This window comes from Panthera pardus, unplaced genomic scaffold (assembly GCF_024362965.1).
Source record: "Panthera pardus isolate Hobbes unplaced genomic scaffold, ASM2436296v1 HiC_scaffold_8, whole genome shotgun sequence".
Classification (NCBI taxonomy): domain Eukaryota; kingdom Metazoa; phylum Chordata; class Mammalia; order Carnivora; family Felidae; genus Panthera; species Panthera pardus.
This window is the reverse complement of record NW_026527013.1, coordinates 50977272-50995238: the sequence shown is the minus strand read 5'-3', so window position 1 is coordinate 50995238 and position 17967 is coordinate 50977272. Positions and strand designations below refer to the sequence as shown.

The following is a 17967-nucleotide window of genomic DNA, read 5'->3' as shown; positions in this document are numbered from 1 at the left end:
CAATATCAATAATGAGAAGACTCAACGTCTCTGATCACAGTTCTTTCCAATGACACGACACTCTTTAGGTAGCTTTCAAACATGAGTGTTCTCAGTCCAGTTTTTCTTTTCTTTTTTTTTTTTAAAGGTTTATTTATTATTTATTTTCAGAGGGGGGAGAGGGGGAGAGAGAGAGGGAGAGAGAGAATCCCAAGCAAGTGCCACGCTGTCAGTGCAGAGTCCCATGTGGGCCTCAATCTCACAAACTGTGAGATCATGACCTGAGCCAAAATCAAGAGGCAGGTGCTTAACTGATGGAGCCACGCAGGCCCCTCTCAGTCCAGTTTTTCTGATCTGCAAGGACTGTCCACTCCAGTACACGAAAGAGGAGTGTCCATGCATCATGAAGACTGTCTTTTGGATTTGAAGATGCTGGCAGAAGCAATAGCATCAGTTTTACACGTAGTCATCACTCATTGCACCAAGGCTTATTCCTGGGACCGGAGATGGGAGTGAAGACCGCGTGAAGGAGTAATATTGCCACCAGAGGTCTGGTGGTACCAGTTCTTGCGACTACAAGCAGAGGTGGCAACAGTGTGTTTTCCTGAAGCTCTCATCTCCTGTGGTCTCCAGTTAAGACTTACGAAGTAGGAAAGTCCATCGGACAAGGAATATTCCTGATGTCACCTGGCCTCAGGTTATCTGTAAATCTCTTCCTTTCATCGTGTTCATCTCAAATCCCACCTTCTCCCATGTTTTCTTGGATCCCCTCTTGGATATTTTTATGCCTTTTTTAAGGCTATAGCAATGAAAATTTTGGTCTTTATTTGCCAAGTACTTTTAGATGTTAGATTTCAGAATTTTTTGTTTTGTAACAGGATAATGTACAGGTAGTTCAATCATGTAGTCCTTGACATAAATGTATATAATTCAGAGTTTAAAAATATATTCAAATATATTCAAAGTTTAAAAATCCCAGTGGGAGAATTCCCACTGAAGAGTATTACCCTTGCTGTGTGATTGTGATTGTAATATATTGAGATTTGTTTGTATTTCTCTTTATGTGTCTACTGTGTTTTTTATACTGTAGCTTAAGGTATTTAATGCATAGTGGTGAGCCTGTCTTTGTTTAGGAGCTGGCCATCCAATTAACGCGTCATCTAGGTTCATGATCTTTCTTGTCCTCTATTTTCTTTCTTTTGTCCTCTATTTTCGATTGATTTGTCTTAGAAGGTTAGAGACAAGGTAGGCTTAAAAAAGATGATTTTGGTGGGTAGTAATAGCATTGGTGAAGAAGTTTCTATAACAAAGACGTAAGAGGGTGGTGCTGGTAGCAACGTGGGTGTTAGAGATGTTACTAGGCTTGACTCTTGACTCCCCTCCCTTAACCAGGCGGGTTAACTTGCAAATGCTAACGTTTCTTCAAATGTAAAAATTTGATGAGTCATTTCTACTTTAAAAGGTGATTGTGAAGGGGCCCTGGGTTGGCTCCATCGGTTAAGCCTCGGACTCTTAATTTCAGCTCAGGTTCATGAGATCGAGCTCGCGTTTGTCACTATGCTGACAGCCCGGTGCTTACTTGAGATTCTCTCTCTCCCTCTTTCTGCCCCTCTCTCATTTTTATGGGCACACTCTCTCTCTTTCTCAAAATAAATAAACTTAAAAAAAAAAAAGATAATTGTGAAAACTAAATGTGCAGAGCCCAGTGTCTGGCATGGTATATATAGGTCCTCAATAATTGTTAGTTCTTTTCTAGGGTAGATTCACATTAGTTACCAAAATAAGTTTTAGGAATTATTTCTAAGTATGAGTTAAAATAATCTTTAGGTATAATTTACATGTAATAAATTATATCCATTATAAGACGTAAAGGGTACAAGCATAGTTGAGGTTTGACGAAAGTGTATACCATGTAACCAGTATAGTTAAGATATTGTACATTCTATCCCCTGACAGAGTACTCCCCATAATAGTCAATATAGCTTCAGGCAGTAATGTGTGTGTCTGTTTCTGGACTCTTTTCTGTTCCATTGTTCTCTACGTTTATCCTCATGTCAATACCACACTCTCTTAATTACTGTAGCTTTGTAGTAAGTCTTGATGTCAGACATTTTAAGTCCTCTCATTTTGTTTTTATTTGGACCTTTTAGGATCTTTGCATTTTACATGCATTTTCTTTCTTTCTTTCTTTCTTTCTTTCTTTCTTTCTTTCTTTCTTTCTTTTTAGTGTTTTTTTAATTTTGAGAGACAGAGTGTGCATGCAAGTGATGAGCATGAATGGGGGAGGGGCAGACAGAGGGAGAGAATCTCAAGCAGGCTTCGCACTGCACAGAGCCTATAGCACAGAGTGCCTACGGGGCTGGATCCCATGAATGGTGAGATCATGACCTGAGCTAAAACCAAGAGTCTGATGCTTAACTTGACTGAGCCTCAGGCACCCCCTACCTTTTTGTTTTTTATTTGTCCATCTCTTTCTTATCCTTCTGCTTTTTAAGAAATAATTGAACATTTTAAATATTAACTGTTTTCCACAATTGACTTACCAGCTCTGCTTCTTTGTTTTATTATTTTAGTGGTTGTTTAAAATATGCCTCTTTAATTTATGACAATCTCCTTTCAAACAGTGTTATGCCATCTGAATAGGGTAGAAATGTTACAAACATGTACTTGCGTGCCATCTGAATAGGGTAGAAATGTTACAAACATGTACTTGCGTTTCCCCCTGTCATCTTATTGTTGTCTTTGTTTTATGTGTACATATATCATAGACAGCACAATACATTGTTATTATATGTGCTTTAGAGAGCCCATTATCTTTTTTTTTCTAAGAAGGCTACATGCCCAGCGTGGAGCCCAGTTCAAGGCTTGAACTCACCACCCTGAGTCAAGACCTGAGCTGAGATCAAGAGTCAGACGTGTAACCTGCTGAACTACCCAGGCACCCCTGATGGTCCATTATCTTTTAAGCAAATTAAAAAATTTCTTTTTTGTCTTTTGTATTTACCCACATATTGATCATTTCTGATACTCTTCTTTCCTTTGTATGTATCAAAAGTTTCCTTCTGGAAAAAGTATCATTTTTTTTCTCTCTGCTACATTTCTTGCAGTATAATTAGTTTGCCAAAGAATTCTGTTTAGCATATGAAACCAGATGTGGTATTCTTATTTATAGCTTTCCATATATAAGGTGCCTTTTTTCCTTAGCTACTTTTCAGATTTTCTCTTTACCAGTGGTTTTTAGAAATTTGTAATATGCTTTAGTTTGATTTACTTTGTATTTGTCTTGTTTGGGGTTCATGGCTTGAGATTTATATTTTGAAACATTTTAACCCTTGTTTCTTTGAATATTTGTTTGTTTACAGTCCCACTCTCATTCCCCATTGCTGATTCCAATTAAATTTTATTTTTAATTGTTTTTTATTTTACTGCTTGATATTTATCTATAGCCATGATACTCTTTTTTTGTTTTGTTTTTTTCTTTTTTTCTGTTTTGGTCTCCACCTTACACCCACCGTCCCTTTGTGTGCTTAGTTTTGGATAATTTTTTTTGCTATGACTTCAGGTTTATTGATCTTTTATTCTGTAGTATCTCATCAGCTGTTAGTCTTATCCAATGAAATTTTATTTCAGATAGTGTATTGATCATCTCTAGAAATTTCATTTCTAAAATAGTTTCTATTTCCTTGTTAGGTTCTTGTGTGTGTTTTAATCTTTGAATATACTGAACGTATTTCTTAAATAGCCAGTTTAACCTCCCTGTCTGCTAATCCATTATCTGTGGCATTTCTAAATCTGTTTCTGTTGGCTGATTTTTTTTTCCCCCTCCTAGTTATAAACCACGTTTTGTTTCTTTGCATGACTGGTAATTTTTGATTAGATGCTTGCCATTGTAGTGTTTACATTTTTGAGGGGGTAGATTTTGTTGTATAGCTTAATGGAGTGTGGGGCTGTGTTGTGGCCGGCAAGTAAGTTACTTGTGGATTATATTGATCCTGTCAAGTTTTGTTTTTAAGCTTAGTGTGGGTCTAGAGTAGCCCTTCCTATAGGGCTGGGTTTTGTTTTTTGGGTGGGGGGGTTGGTGAAAAACATATAATACAAAATTTGCCCTGTTAACAAATTATTACATGTACAGTATAGTATTGTCAACTACGTGAACATTGGTGTACAGGAGATCTTTAGAACTTTTTCATTTTGTGTAACTGAAATTTTATACCCATTGCACAGTAACTCCCCATTTCTCCTTCCTTCAGCCCTGGCAACGACCATTCTCTTTTCTTCTTCTATTAATTTGACCGGATACCTCATATAAGTAGAATCGTGCAGTATTTGTCTGTCAATGATTGGCCGATTTCACTTAGCTTAATATCCTCAAGATTCATCCACGTTGTAGCATGTGGTAGGATTTCCTTTTTTAAGGCCAAATAGTATTCCATTGTATGTATACATCACATTCTCTTTATCCATTCATTTGATGGACACTTTGGTTGCTCCTTCCTTTTGGCCATTGTGAATGATGCTGCTATGAACATGGTAGTCCAGCTATCTCTTTGAGATCCTTTTTTCATTTCTTTTGCATAAATACACAGAAGTAGGATTTTTGGCTCAGACGGTAGTTCTATTTTTAATTTTTTGAGGAACCTGCATACTGTTTTCCATAGTAGCTGTGTCGGTTTACATTTCTGTCAACAATGCACAAGTGTTCTAATTTCTCTACATTGTTACCAGTACTTATTATTAGCTTTTTTAATAATGGCTATTCTAACAGGTGTGAGGTGATATCTCATGGTTTTGATTCACATTTTCTGGATAATAAGTGATGTTGAGCATCTTTTTCTATACCTGTTGGCCATCTGTATGTCTTTGGAGAAATAGCTATTCAGATCCTTTGCCCTTTTTAAATCTTGTTTTTGGGTTGTTGTTGTTGAGTTATAGGTTTTCCTTATATATTTTGGATATTCTTACCAGGTATATGGCTTCTTGCAAATATTTTCTCCTATTTCATAGGTGTTTTTTTTGTTTCATTTAGTTTTTTACTGTGTTGATTGTTTCCTTTGCAGAAGCTTTCTAGTTTGATGAAATCCCACTTACCTATTTTTGCTTTTTTTGTCTGGGCCTTTGGTATCATATCCAGGAAATCATTCCCAAGACTGGTGATATGAGGCTTTTCTTCTTTGTTTTCTTTTAGTACTTTTATAGTTTCAAGTCTTCATTCTTTTGCATGTAGAAATCTCGTTTTTCTACTGGTGTTTGCGGAAGAGACTGTCCTTCCTCTGTTGTGTACTCTTGGCACCCTTATCAAAGGCCATCTGACTGTATGTGTATGGGCTACCCTCTTTTCTTTCTGGTGCTCTGACCTACAAATTCTAGCTACCTGGATTGCCCTGAATTCTGAGCTTTGTTATTTCAACTAGCAAGACTGGTGGGCTATTTGACGCTCCTCTCTGCACTATGGTCACAAAATTGCCTCCAGATAAGGTTGGGCTATGATAGAACTTTCTCATTTCTGCTGTTGTCCACAGTCTGAAAATAGTTGTTTCATATTTCCCTCCAGTGTTTTAACTGTTTATGGAAGGGTCATAATTCTGGACCCTGTTACTTTCTCATGGACAGAGATAGGAGTCCCATGTGTAGGTGAAAGACTACTTTTTGTGAATTCAGTGAACTCTACTTAGCTGAAAAAACTAGCCTTTACTTCCATTCTTTTCATTTTCATTGTTTGTTTCTTTGTCACTTGTAAGTTGTCATTGATGTCATTATTTAAGAGGAAGTCAGTAGAGGGCATTTTCAGATTATTTTTTGAGCACTTATTTCCCATATTGTACCTCTCACAATTTGGTAGCCCTTTCCTACTAAACACCACTTGTCACCAGTTCCCACAACACTTAAAGTTTCTCTGGGTCTGTAGTGTTGTTTTAATGACACAAAAGCCCCCAGAGCTTAATACGAACTAGATTTGGCCATCATATTCTGCTATTGTCGTGGGTCAACTAGAATTGGTGACCCAGAATCCTACCTACCCATTGTTTATTGCTGCTCCTTAAACATTTCAGGATTTATCATTTTAAATCACTTTATGCTGTTTTGCTCTGTTTAATGTTGTTGAATATGGTTAATGAACAATATATTACAGTTCTGTTATTAAGGTTGGAGTGGGATGCGTTGGCAGAAAGCAAGTCAGTTAAATTGATCCAAAATCTTGCTATTAAAGAGCACTTTTTTTGGGGAGAGGGAATGGACTTACTCCAATCTATAAAACACCATTAAACACCATTAAGTGAGAAATGTTCTCATTAATAAGTTGATATGTTCAGGTGCTAATTTTCTTTGCTCTTACCCAGTTTTTCTGACTTGATAATGGAAGATGCTCAAGATATTTCCTCTTACATGAAGTCATTGGCTTGTAGACACTGTTAGGTTACCACTATTTTAAAGATGGATCAGGAATCATTTTTATTTTTCTTTTGTAGATTTTGACTAATAAAATTAATTGAAACTTGTATTAGAATAAAAAGCAATTTAATTTCTATATACTTTTTCAGTGAAATATGACATGTTCCATTTGCTGATCTTTGCTAAATTAAAAGGCAGTATAAGATTGCTTTAGGCAAGTATGTGTTTTTCTACTCTTACATTCTTTTTTAAAAAAAAATTTTTTTTTAACGTTTATTTATTTTTGAGAGAGACAGAGACAGAATGCGAGTGGGTTGGGGCAGAGAGAGAGGGAGACACAGAATCTGAAACAGGCTCCAGGCTCTGAGCTGTCAGCACAGAGCCCGACGCGGGGCTCAAACTCACAAGCTGCGAGATCATGACCTGAGCTGAAGTCAGACGCTCAACCGACTGAGCCACCCAGGCGCCCCCTTCTCTTACATTCTTATGAGGCACCACTGTGGAACAAGACGGGAGAAAAGTGGTAGCGTATGGATGGATGGGACATACAGTTAGGCAGAGCCACATATATGACAGGCTGGAGTGCTGCTTGTCAGGAGGGATAGTATTCTCTTACCAGCTAGCTGGTCACTTAGCCCTAGAACCAGAGGCAGAGGCCAGCTTTCTCAGCTGTCCAGAACCTCCTATTACTTTCAAACTGGGGACTGGATTTTCTGCTTTTACTGGACACTCAAGAACTATTTTTGAAATGGTTCATTTTCTCATACAATCCTTAAGATCACACACACAAATAATTGGTTTAACTATTAGAAATTTGCTTTTTACTATTGGAATGCTAGGATCTTTTGATATTTGAGAGCTAGCAGTTTGCTGTGTCTTGTTTGAGATTAGAAAGCCTCCTCCCCCAAGGCTGGAGTGTTTCTGTGAAGCTACCCTTCACGTCACTCTTTTATTCTACCCTCCTCCACCCTGTCCACAGAGCTCAGAGTTGGGTTTTGGGAGAAAAACAAACTTCATAGGTGATTTAAATAAAGCCACCGAGGTATACGTGGCTCAGAGCTCTTCACCTGCTCTACTTTGATTGGAATATGATGGTTGCCTACTAAAGAATACATTTTGCTGGCCTACATTTCAGCACTACATATTTAGTAGTAAACTAGTAGACTGAAATTAAGCCAGTGGCTTCATCTGCTTTGGACCTGTGTCTGGTTCTCCATATATGAAAACTAAACACATAACAAGATTATGAAGAAGAAAAAACAGTAGCCTCTTTATACATACTGTGGTACATGTGATCCTATTAATTAATGCTTATTTGTATTATGTAGGTATATATAATACATATATTTTATAAACAAATTATACATGTTTTAAATAACTAATAATATGTTAAGAGCATGGGTTCTGGTACTTGCCTTTGCCACTTATTAGCTTTGTGATGTTGGGCAAATTGGCTGAGCCCTGTGCTGCATTTTACTTACTATAAAATAGAACTGCTCTTAATACCAGCCTCATGGGTGCTGTAAGGATCAGAAGAGTTAATACATATAACATGCTTAAAACAGGTCACATAGTAAGTGCACAGTGTTAGGTCAAACCATGTGAAATTGCCAATATTTGTTGTTTTTTGACTTACCCCAAAACGGCAATTTTATATACTTAAATGCAATAGCAATATGTACTAATTTTTAAAAAATACTTGTTGAACAATCAGAATCACATATTATGGATGCAGTTTACTGTCTAGGATCCATTGAGTCAATATTGATGAGGGTAGGGCCTGGGAAACTAAATGGAAACCAACAATAATCTCTCCGAGTGACTAAGATGAGCTGGCAAGTTTAGGAATTCTTGATTTACAGTATTGCTTAGGAGATTTTTTTTTATACTGTGAAGAGAATAACATTGATAGTGAAGAGAATGAATCTGCAGAGGAATTTTGCCTCGGAATAAATCAGAACTCATGTCTCACTTCTGTCTGATTTAGGTGATATTTAGATTGGACGTTAGACTGTAGAGTTGATGCTGGAATGAATTAAGACTTTTGAGACTGGTGTATTTTAGGATGAATGTATTTTGTGTAAGAGAAGGGCATAGACTTTCATGGGGCAGGGAGCAGAATGTGTCCCTCCCAGAATTCCTAAGCCCTAACCCCCAGTGGGATTGTATTTGGGAGATAGTCAGGTTTTGCTGCGGCCATGAAGGTGGGCCCCCGGTGATGGTGTTAGTGCCCTTGTAAGCAGAGACATTTAGCTTGCTCTCTTGAGCTCTCTTGAGATTGTCTCAAGTGCAAGTGATTTTTTTCTTCAGCTGTATCTGACCTACTAAGGAGTCCATCAAAGGCATTCTTCATTTTGTTACAATGTTTTTCTTTATATTTTAAAAAATGTTTATTTATTTTTGAGAGGGAGAGACAGAGCACAGTATACTCTCGTGCACTTGAACTGGGAAGGGGCACAGAGAGAGGGAGACAAAAGATCCCAAATGGGTCCTGTACTGACAGCACAGAGGTCGATGCAGGGCTTGAACTCACGAACCATGATATCATGACCTAAGCTGAAGTCAAATGCTTAACTGACTGAGCCACCCAGGTGCCCCTGTTACAGTTTTTTGTTTTTTGTTTTTTGTTTTTAATCTCTAGCATTTTTTTTTTTGTTTTTTAAAAAAAATTTTTTTTTTTTTTAACATTTATTTGTTTTTGAGACAGAGAGAGACAGAGCATGAACAGGGGAGGGGCAGAGAGAGAGGGAGACACAGACTCTGAAACAGGATCCAGGCTCTGAGCTGTCAGCACAGAGCCCGACGCGGGGCTCGAACTCACGGACCGCGAGATCATGACCTAAGCTGAAGTCGGCCGCTTAACTGACTGAGCCACCCAGGCGCCCCTCTAGCATTTCTTTTTGATTCTTTCTTAGAATTTCTATCTCTCTGCTTACATAACCCATCTGTTCTTCCATGTTGTCAGCTTTGTTCAGTTGTTTGGAATTCCTGGTCTGTTAATTCCAGCTTTTGTGCCGTATTTGGCTATCATTGTCGTGCTTGCAGTTTCTTCAAACTATGTCTTTTACTTTTTAGTATGCCTTGTAGTTTTTTCCTAATGGCCTATCATGATGTACTAGGTAAATGGAACTGTATTAAATAGACCTTTAGTAATGTGGCAGTGAGATGTTGGGGCAGTGCAGTGTTCTGCAGTTCTACGATCATGTCTTCTTTTAAAAGTGAGCCTGTGCCCTGGACTGTGAATATCACAAGTGCTTCTCAGTTTGCTTTTCCCCTTGGGTGGGACAGTATAACTAGAGGTAGCTGGAGTCGCTTGTTTCCTTTCCTTGAGGTCAACTGGGCTCTGATAATATCCCAGAAGACTTGGATCTGGTAAAGCAGTTTCTTTTGAGGTCAGGCCTTGTTAAGAAGAACAGAGTGCTCTGATGTATTGCAAATGTTTACTTTCTCCCCTCTGCCTGCAGAAGGGCAAGGGGATTTTTCTGATTGTCCCTTTGAATACCAGGTAGAACCCTTGGAGCTGAAATTCATTTAAGTGTGAGGCCCATCCTATGTCTTGGTCCCCCTGGAGTTTTTAAATTAAAAAAAAATTTTTTTTAAATGTTTATTTATTTTTGAGAGAACACAAGCAGGGGAGGGGCAGAGAGAGAGAGGGGGAGGCACAGAATCCGAAACAGGTTCCAGGCTCTGAGCTGTCAGCATAGAGCCCTACATGGGGCTCAAACCATGAACCGTGAGATTGTGACCTGAGCCGAAGTCAGACGCCCAACAAACTGAGCCACCCAGGTGCCCCCCCCCCCCCCCCCCGGAGTTTTAACACAGACTCTTCCCTCCTGAGTTTCTAGTGACTTGCCAGTTATATAGTTTGGGTTTTCCTATCCCTGCACTGGTTCTAGCAGAGAGTCTTTCTGTGGTTCTTGTGGAGATTTCTGCTCTGGTGAGTTGTGGTTCTCGGTGTCCAGCCTATCTGTCAACAGTTTGGGAGCAGCAGTTAGTCCTTTAAGCTCACTTCTCTGATGGAGCTTCTAGGAAGGGTTGATTTTTCAGTCTGGTCAGCTTTTTATTTGTTGTTAGATGGAGGTGGAGTGATGACTTCTAAGCTCCTTACCTGTAAACCTGGAAACTGGAATTCTCCCTTTATCTGTCTTTGCTTCCCCAAAGAACTTAACCCATTGCCTGTTTTATCTTCTCTTCTAACACGCTCTTTCGTTTTTCTTCCTGGGTGCTCTTGCTGAGGTTGCCGCGAGTTCTTTGTTTCCTGGATATCTATACCTGAACTCATACTGTCTCTTCCTCTTTAAACCGAATCCTTTTTAGTAAGGCCCCTTCACTAAGCTGAATTTGCACTGATAGCAAATTAGCTACCATTAAGGTACCATTCTATTTAGTCACATTTTTTTCCTTTGAAAGATCATTTTACATTGCCTTAGATGTGAAGAATTTAGTTAATGCCAATTTCCTGCTTAAATCCTTAGGATTTATTACAATGAATTGCACTGAAATTGCCTCATTACTTTGTTAGCTCCTTAAGGTCAAGAACCTTTCCTTGTATATTCTTTTCTTAGTGCTTGCCATGAAATGCTTGTTATTTGTGAGATGATCGACATCATGTATAGAGTTAGGATGTAGAAATCCCTATTTGATAACCTAGGTGTATATTTTTTTAATTAAAAACATTAAAAAAACATTTTTTTTAAGAGGGAGAGAGCTCAAGCAGGAGAGAGTGCTGGAGGGAGAGAGAGGAGAGAGAGAACCTTTAGCAGGCTGCATGGAGCCTGGCGCAGGACTAGATCCCACGACCCTAGTATCATCACCTGAGCCAAAATCAAGAGTCCAATGTTCATATGACTGAGCCAAACAGGCTTAAAATGTTTACATATCTTATTTCAAAATTCATATTTCAGAACATTAGACATAGGGATATCTGACATATTTAGACAGTATCCATTCCAGGTCTTACATGGAATTGTGATATCCTAGGGACTCATGATTATTATTATTTGATATTTTTCCCTCTCCTAAAAATGCTGTTTCATCACATTTGCAAGTATGCTCAGGTAGAGTAGAAGTGTTAGAATTTTGAAATTATAGCGATAATATTTTAGATGATGGAAATATTCTAGGACTTAAGTCAGATTTTGTTAGAAGTCAAATTACTATATTACTAATATAGCCTAACTAATTTATTATGTTGCATTTTTTTTCCAGACTGTTCTCTCTGTATAAGAAAATTTCTATCGTATAAAACACAATGTCCAACTTGTTGTGTGGTAAGTTTTCCTTTCCTGTTTTTTCTTGGAAACTTAATTGGTACAAATATTTCTGTGTGACATACACACAAAAGCCCAAGGGAAAAGGTATAATTATTCAGTTAGGCTACATAAAAGACATTTTCAGAAAGACCTCTACAATACATATATGGATGCTGGGAGAACTGGACAGCAACATGCAGAAGGATGAAACTAGACCACTTTCTTACACCATTCACAAAAAAAACCTCAAAATGGATAAAGGACCTGAATGTGAGACAGGAAACCATCAAAACCCTAGAGGAGAAAGCAGGAAAAAACCTCCCTGACCTTAGCTACAGCAGTTTCTTACTTAACACATCCTCAAGGGCAAGGGAATTAAAAGCAAAAATGAACTATTGGGACCTCATGAAGATAAAATGCTTCTGCACAGCAAAGGAAACAACCAACAAAACTAAAAGGCAACAATGGAATGGGAAAAGATATTTGCAAGTGACATATCAGACAGAGGGCTGGTGTCCAAAGTCTATAAAGAGCTCACCAAACTCCGCACCCAAAAAACAAATAATCCAGTGAAGAAATGGGCAGAAAACATGAACAGACACTTCTCTAAAGAAGACATCCAGATGGCCAACAGGCACATGAAAAGATGCTCAATGTTGCTCCTCATCAGGGAAATACAAATCAAAACCACACTCAGATATCACCTCATGCCAGTCAGAGTGGCTAAAATGAACAACTCAGGAGACTATAGATGCTGGAGAGGATGTGGAGAAACGGGAACCCTCTTGCACTGTTGGTGGGAATGCAAACTGGTGCAGCCACTCTGGAAAACAGTGTGGAGGTTCCTCAAAAAATTAAAAATAGACCTACCCTATGACCCAGCAATAGCACTGCTAGGAATTTACCCAAGGGATACAGGAGTACTGATGCATAGGGGCACTTGTACCTCAATGTTTATAGCAGCACTCTCAACAATAGCCAAATTGTGGAAAGAGCCTAAATGTCCATCAACTGACGAAAGGATAAAGAAATTGTGGTTTATATACACAATGGAGTACTATGTGGCAATGAGAGTACTATGTGGCAATGAGAAAGAATGAAATATGGCCCTTTGTAGCAATGTGGATGGAACTGGAGAGTGTGATGCTAAGTGAAATAAGTCATACAGAGAAAGACAGATACCATATGTTTTCACTCTTATGTGGATCCTGAGAAACTTAACAGAAGTCTATGGGGGAGGGGAAGGAAAAAAAAAAAGGTTAGAGAGGGAGAGAGCCAAACTCTTAAAAACTGAGAACAAACTGAGGGTTGATGGGGGGTGGGAGGGAGGGAAGGGTGGGTGATGGGTATTGAGGAGGGCACCTTTTGGGATGAGCACTGGGTGTTGTATGGGAACCAATTTGACATTAAATTTCATATTAAAAAAAATACATATATGGAGAAATGGGCTTTGTTCAATTTTTCTTAAAGATTTCTGATAACCTAAATGTATTTTTGGAAGTCGAAACTGATTTTAAGATCAGGAGGTAGCGCTCTTTAAATCTCGTGACCTATGTTTTTGTGGCTTCTCATGTTTTGTTATTTTTCACCTTGAGCCGAAGGTCTGATGGAAGGATTATTCATTTGCATAGGATTAGGGTTTAGTATTTGTGTGGAGGGAAAAGATTCATGACCATTGGGCTGAACCTGGCCTGACTGGTCCCTTACCTCTTTCCCAAACCAGACCTTCAGGGGAAACAGTAGGAAATTTGTTGTTAGAGTTTGTGAAACCTTTCAGGTAGGTGCAGAGGTAGGTAAAAAGGTCAAGTAAACATAAATAGGAAGAAAGAAAGAAGAAGAGACAGTGAGGTCTAATAGGAAGGACTCTGGGCCTGATTGAAGGGTTTGGCTTCTACCTTGGCACCTCTGTTAGGTACATGGTGTTAGGAGGTCACTGAACTTCTCTCAGCTGTTTCCCTACGTAAAAAATGGTGCAGTTTGGCTCCCAAGTTTAATCTCTTTGCAACTTGCCATTGTCAAGATGGTATCATCAGGGAGATAAGCTGCATACCATTAATGCTAAATAACTACAAGATCTGTGGTTTTCCCGTTGCATTCCTGAACACCAATCTTGTTTTTAAACCCTCTTTGAACACCTAATGCTGCTCCCCGTGTAGTCACTTAAAAAGAGCATCTCTGTTCTGCTTTTTAGGGGAAATTCTTGGGATGGCATTTTGAATAAGGATTCTTGCTCATACTAGGTTTTATCTTAGTACAGAGCATATATGATTTTACTAGAGGCTGTGGAGATCTTTTATCAGACTTCCAGTCAGCAGATGCTGATTCACTGTTTTAAAATTCCATATTAGTATGAGATAAATGAACTTTATTTTGAGGCTTTCCTGGAAGACTTAGTAGGATGGGGAGTCTCGGGAGGATGGGTCATGCATTTTCAAAACAAGATTATGACAAGTTATTTTATTGTTTGTGACCTTTTCCCATCTGCTGTTTTTCCTTTCTAGACAGTCACAGAGCCGGATCTAAAAAATAACCGCGTATTAGATGAACTGGTAAAAAGCTTGAATTTTGCACGGTATGATTTAATTTTGTGACTAACCCCTAACTGCTCTGGCCTTTGATATGAGTCCCCTCTTTACTTTGTGCACTCTTGGGGATTAGGGAATGCAGGGTTGCATATTTTGGAGTAAAAGAAGGGAAGCGACAACAGTCATTAATCACTCATGGACAGTCTAATGGTAATAATATTTTCTTCCTTTACTTAACAGAAAGTCTCCTGTCATGAAAAACAGAAGTTAAAAATGCAGATTTGAGTACTTACTTTTGGGTATTACAAAGATACCCAAAAGTATTTTATTTTTCCTGTCCTACCCCTAGAATCATCCATTTTCCCAAGGAGCCCTGGTTCCTTTTATTGGAGAATGGTATTTAGAATCAGGATCTGGAGCTAGGTATGGTCACTGTTCCTGAGATGTCATTGCTTCTAAGCCCTCTCATTGGACAGAGCTGGGTAGCATATGCATGTATACATATGTGTGTACTAACCCATGTATATATGCGTATCTATAATCGTTTCTGTGTCTGTTATATATTAACCCATTAATTCTTAATCTGATTTATTCAGCATGTATGAGATGGTGTGCTGTGTGAAATAGGTAATTGTTGGTACTTTATACAGCTCAGAAATGTAGCTTTACTTCTTAGCTGTCAGATGTATGATGGTGAAAGTGAGTTTTGTCACCCCGAAGGATTATTAAAAGGCATATTTTACCAAGCAGTATCTTGAAATTCAATTTTTAGTTTTAATCATGCAAGTCAATCAGAAATTTTCATTACGGACATACCGTATTTAGTTATTAGTTATCTCCTTAAGTGTATGACTTCTTAGCTGTTGGGACAGTTTTGATGGTACATTACATTCATTCTAAAAATGTAGAGAGATTTCTTCCAATAGAATTTCACATTTATTTCATTGAGTTGTGTCTTGAGAATTACAAGATTTAGTACTCTGAACTCGCCTAATATTACTTTCTAGAAATTGGCTTGGTTAGTCATTTCCGTAAAAAAGTCATAAAATGGTGATATTTCCTAGATTAAGAAACTCTGAGATTCTCTGATTCTCATAATTACAGTGTGGCGTTTTTCTTATTTTAAAGTCTTTCACCAATTAGATTTTGAAGTCCATGAAAAAGGGTGGAGCCATGTCTTTAGAAAGGAATTTATTAGCTGTTTGATTTTCCCTGAGACAGTAAAATTATATCTCAAGGCTTATTTTTTTTCCTAGCTGGTTCTGAAAGCATAATAATTTCACTGCTAGGAGAAAGGGAGTGTCACAAAGCAAGTATCTGTTTGTTGAAGGGAAGTGATCGGTGTCTTTGGGTTCATGGACCTTTGGTAACTGAAAGGGAGGCCTTGGGATAATTGAACTCTCCCCTGTCCCGCTTCCTCCCAAAAGGAATAGGTTTTTTAATTATTCATTATAGTGGGTGTGGTGAGCAGCATTCTTTGTGGATTTGGGATGGATTTTATCATTTGTTTCTCCCTGTTTGCCTTGAAATTACCTTATGATGAACATTTCTTGGACATTTGTCATATCTAATGTGCTGTGGTACTTCATTTGCAAAAGTAATAGAGATGAAATTCAAGCTAATCACTTCCAGTACTTGTTTGATATCTGGTTTAAGATTTATGAGGGAAGTCAGGCAACAACAGATGTTGGCGAGGATGTGGAGAAAGAGGATCTCTTTTGCATTGTTGGTGGCAATGCACTCTGGAAAACATTATGGAGGTTCCTCAAAAAACTAAAAATAGAACTACCCTATGACCCAGCAATTGCACTGCTAGGCATTTATCCACAGGATACAGGTGTGCTGTTTCGAGGGGACATATGCACCCCCATGTTTATAACAGCACTATCAACAATAGCCAAAGTATGGAAAGAGTGCAAATATCCATCGATGGATGAATGGATAAAGAAAATGTGGTATATATATATACGATGGAGTATTACTTGGCAATCAAAAAGAATGAAATCTTGCCATTTGCAACTATGTGGATGGAACTGGAGGGTATTATGCTAAGTGAAATTAGTCAGAGGAAGACAAAAATCATATGATTTCTCTCATATGAGGACTTTAAGAGACAAAACAGATGAACATGAGGGAAGGGAAATAAAAATAAGATAAAAACAGGGAGGGGGACAAAACAGAAGAGACTCCAATATGGAGAACAAACTGAGGGTTGCTGGAGGGGTTGTGGGGGGGGGGGATGGGTTAAATGGGTAAGGGGCATTAAGGAATCTACTCCTGAAATCATTGTTGCTCTGTATGTTAACTAATTTGGATGTAAATTTTAAAAAATAAAAAATAAAATAAAAAAAAAGATTGATGAGGGAAGAAGTTAATCTTCTAAGGTTTTTGTATTGTTTGTATATTTTTTTTCTTTCTCATCGGTCAGTGCCATTTTAAGACATAATGGTTTAAAATTTTTTAATGTTCTAAATTGAAATAAAAGAGTGTTGGAAATAATTTCAGAGGTTTTCAGACAAAATACTGACATTCATAGCTTACATTTTCTTCTAACTCTAGCCATTTATTTTCAAAGAACAAGAGTATTTTTCTTGACTCAATTTTATTTAAAATAATGTGCTTAAAAATGTGTTGAACAAAATTTAATCAGAATATTTTTGTCTAAGTGGAACATCATTCTTGACCTAAGTAAGAAAATACTGTTTCAGTATTTTTGTGTAGCAGCCAGTCTACATCTGTATCATTTTTACAAACTGAGAGTGTAAAGCATCATTTACTACTTTGGTTTATCCTATCCCCATCAAGGTACTTTTTCTCCAGGTGCTTACTCCATGTTTAAGAATTCAGACATTTTAGATGATAATTGTAATAGATCATTCCTTTAGCATCTTAGGAATTCTAAGATGCTATTATATTAGCATCTTAGAATTCTATTAGAATATAATAGAATATTATAGAATATAATTTTGCTTTTTTTCTTACAGTATAGTTTAAAGCATACTGACTTTGGATTTAGGCAGAACTGGGTTCTCTAGCTGTGATCTGTGATCAAACTATTAAACCTCTTTGGCCTCTGTTCCACATCTGAAAAGTGGTAATAATATTATTGACACTTTTAGGGATTGTTGTTAAGGGTTGGAAACGAAGAGTTCTACTAGAAGATACCCAGCATAATACCTGGAGCAAAGGAACCTAAAAAAAGATTTCTGTCATTATTATCATATATATTTTACGCATGTTTGTATCATCTTCCCTTATATTATATATTGATGCCCTAAGATGCTAATAAGAATTTGTTCTTTGGTGGGCCTCTGCCTGTTTCACCAAACGGTCCTAGACTGCTGTTACATGTTTTGGATCAGAACAGCATTTGTGGGGACTTTTGCTAGGTAATGAAGTCCATGGACTTGATCACATGGGTTTCAGGACTGCCCTGAGTTTCTCTTTGGTGTCTACCCAGAGACCTGTTTTGCTTCTTGATTCTTGGCCACATTCTGAAGAGGTAGAGTTCTTGTGTAGTTAACAAATGGGCAAGATTGTCCTGTACTTGATGGAGTCACAATTATTCTCAAAGTCCATACTTCACCCAAAAAAATCTGAGTATCTATGATAAGTGCTGTTAGGTATTATAATACCAACTGACTTTAAATTAAATTTATAGAAATGGTGGAAATGAAAGAGAAAATTACCAATTCAGTTTAAGTATCCTTTTTAGAATTAATATTTTCACATGGCCCCTATTAAGCTGTGTGAATTGTAGCAGTCTAGTGGTTTTAAATCCCATGTGTCCATTCATGGCTTCCAAATTTATATCTTCAAGT

At 37.8% G+C, this 17967-nt stretch overlaps 1 protein-coding gene across 5 annotated transcripts in view; it reads left to right on the top strand.

The window, feature by feature from the left end:
- RAD18 (RAD18 E3 ubiquitin protein ligase) overlaps window positions 1-17967 on the top strand; it is a 105141-nt gene that overhangs the window by 6685 nt on the left and 80489 nt on the right. For all 5 annotated transcript variants that reach the window (XR_002074784.2, XR_002074783.2, XM_019428290.2 and 2 more), the window contains exons 3-4: window positions 11578-11639; window positions 14123-14193. Coding sequence is in view for 3 of the 5 variants with exons in the window: in XM_019428290.2 (XP_019283835.2) it covers window positions 11578-11639; window positions 14123-14193 (133 nt within the window). In the remaining 2 variants the exon portion in view is untranslated. The remainder of the gene's footprint in view (window positions 1-11577; window positions 11640-14122; window positions 14194-17967) is intronic.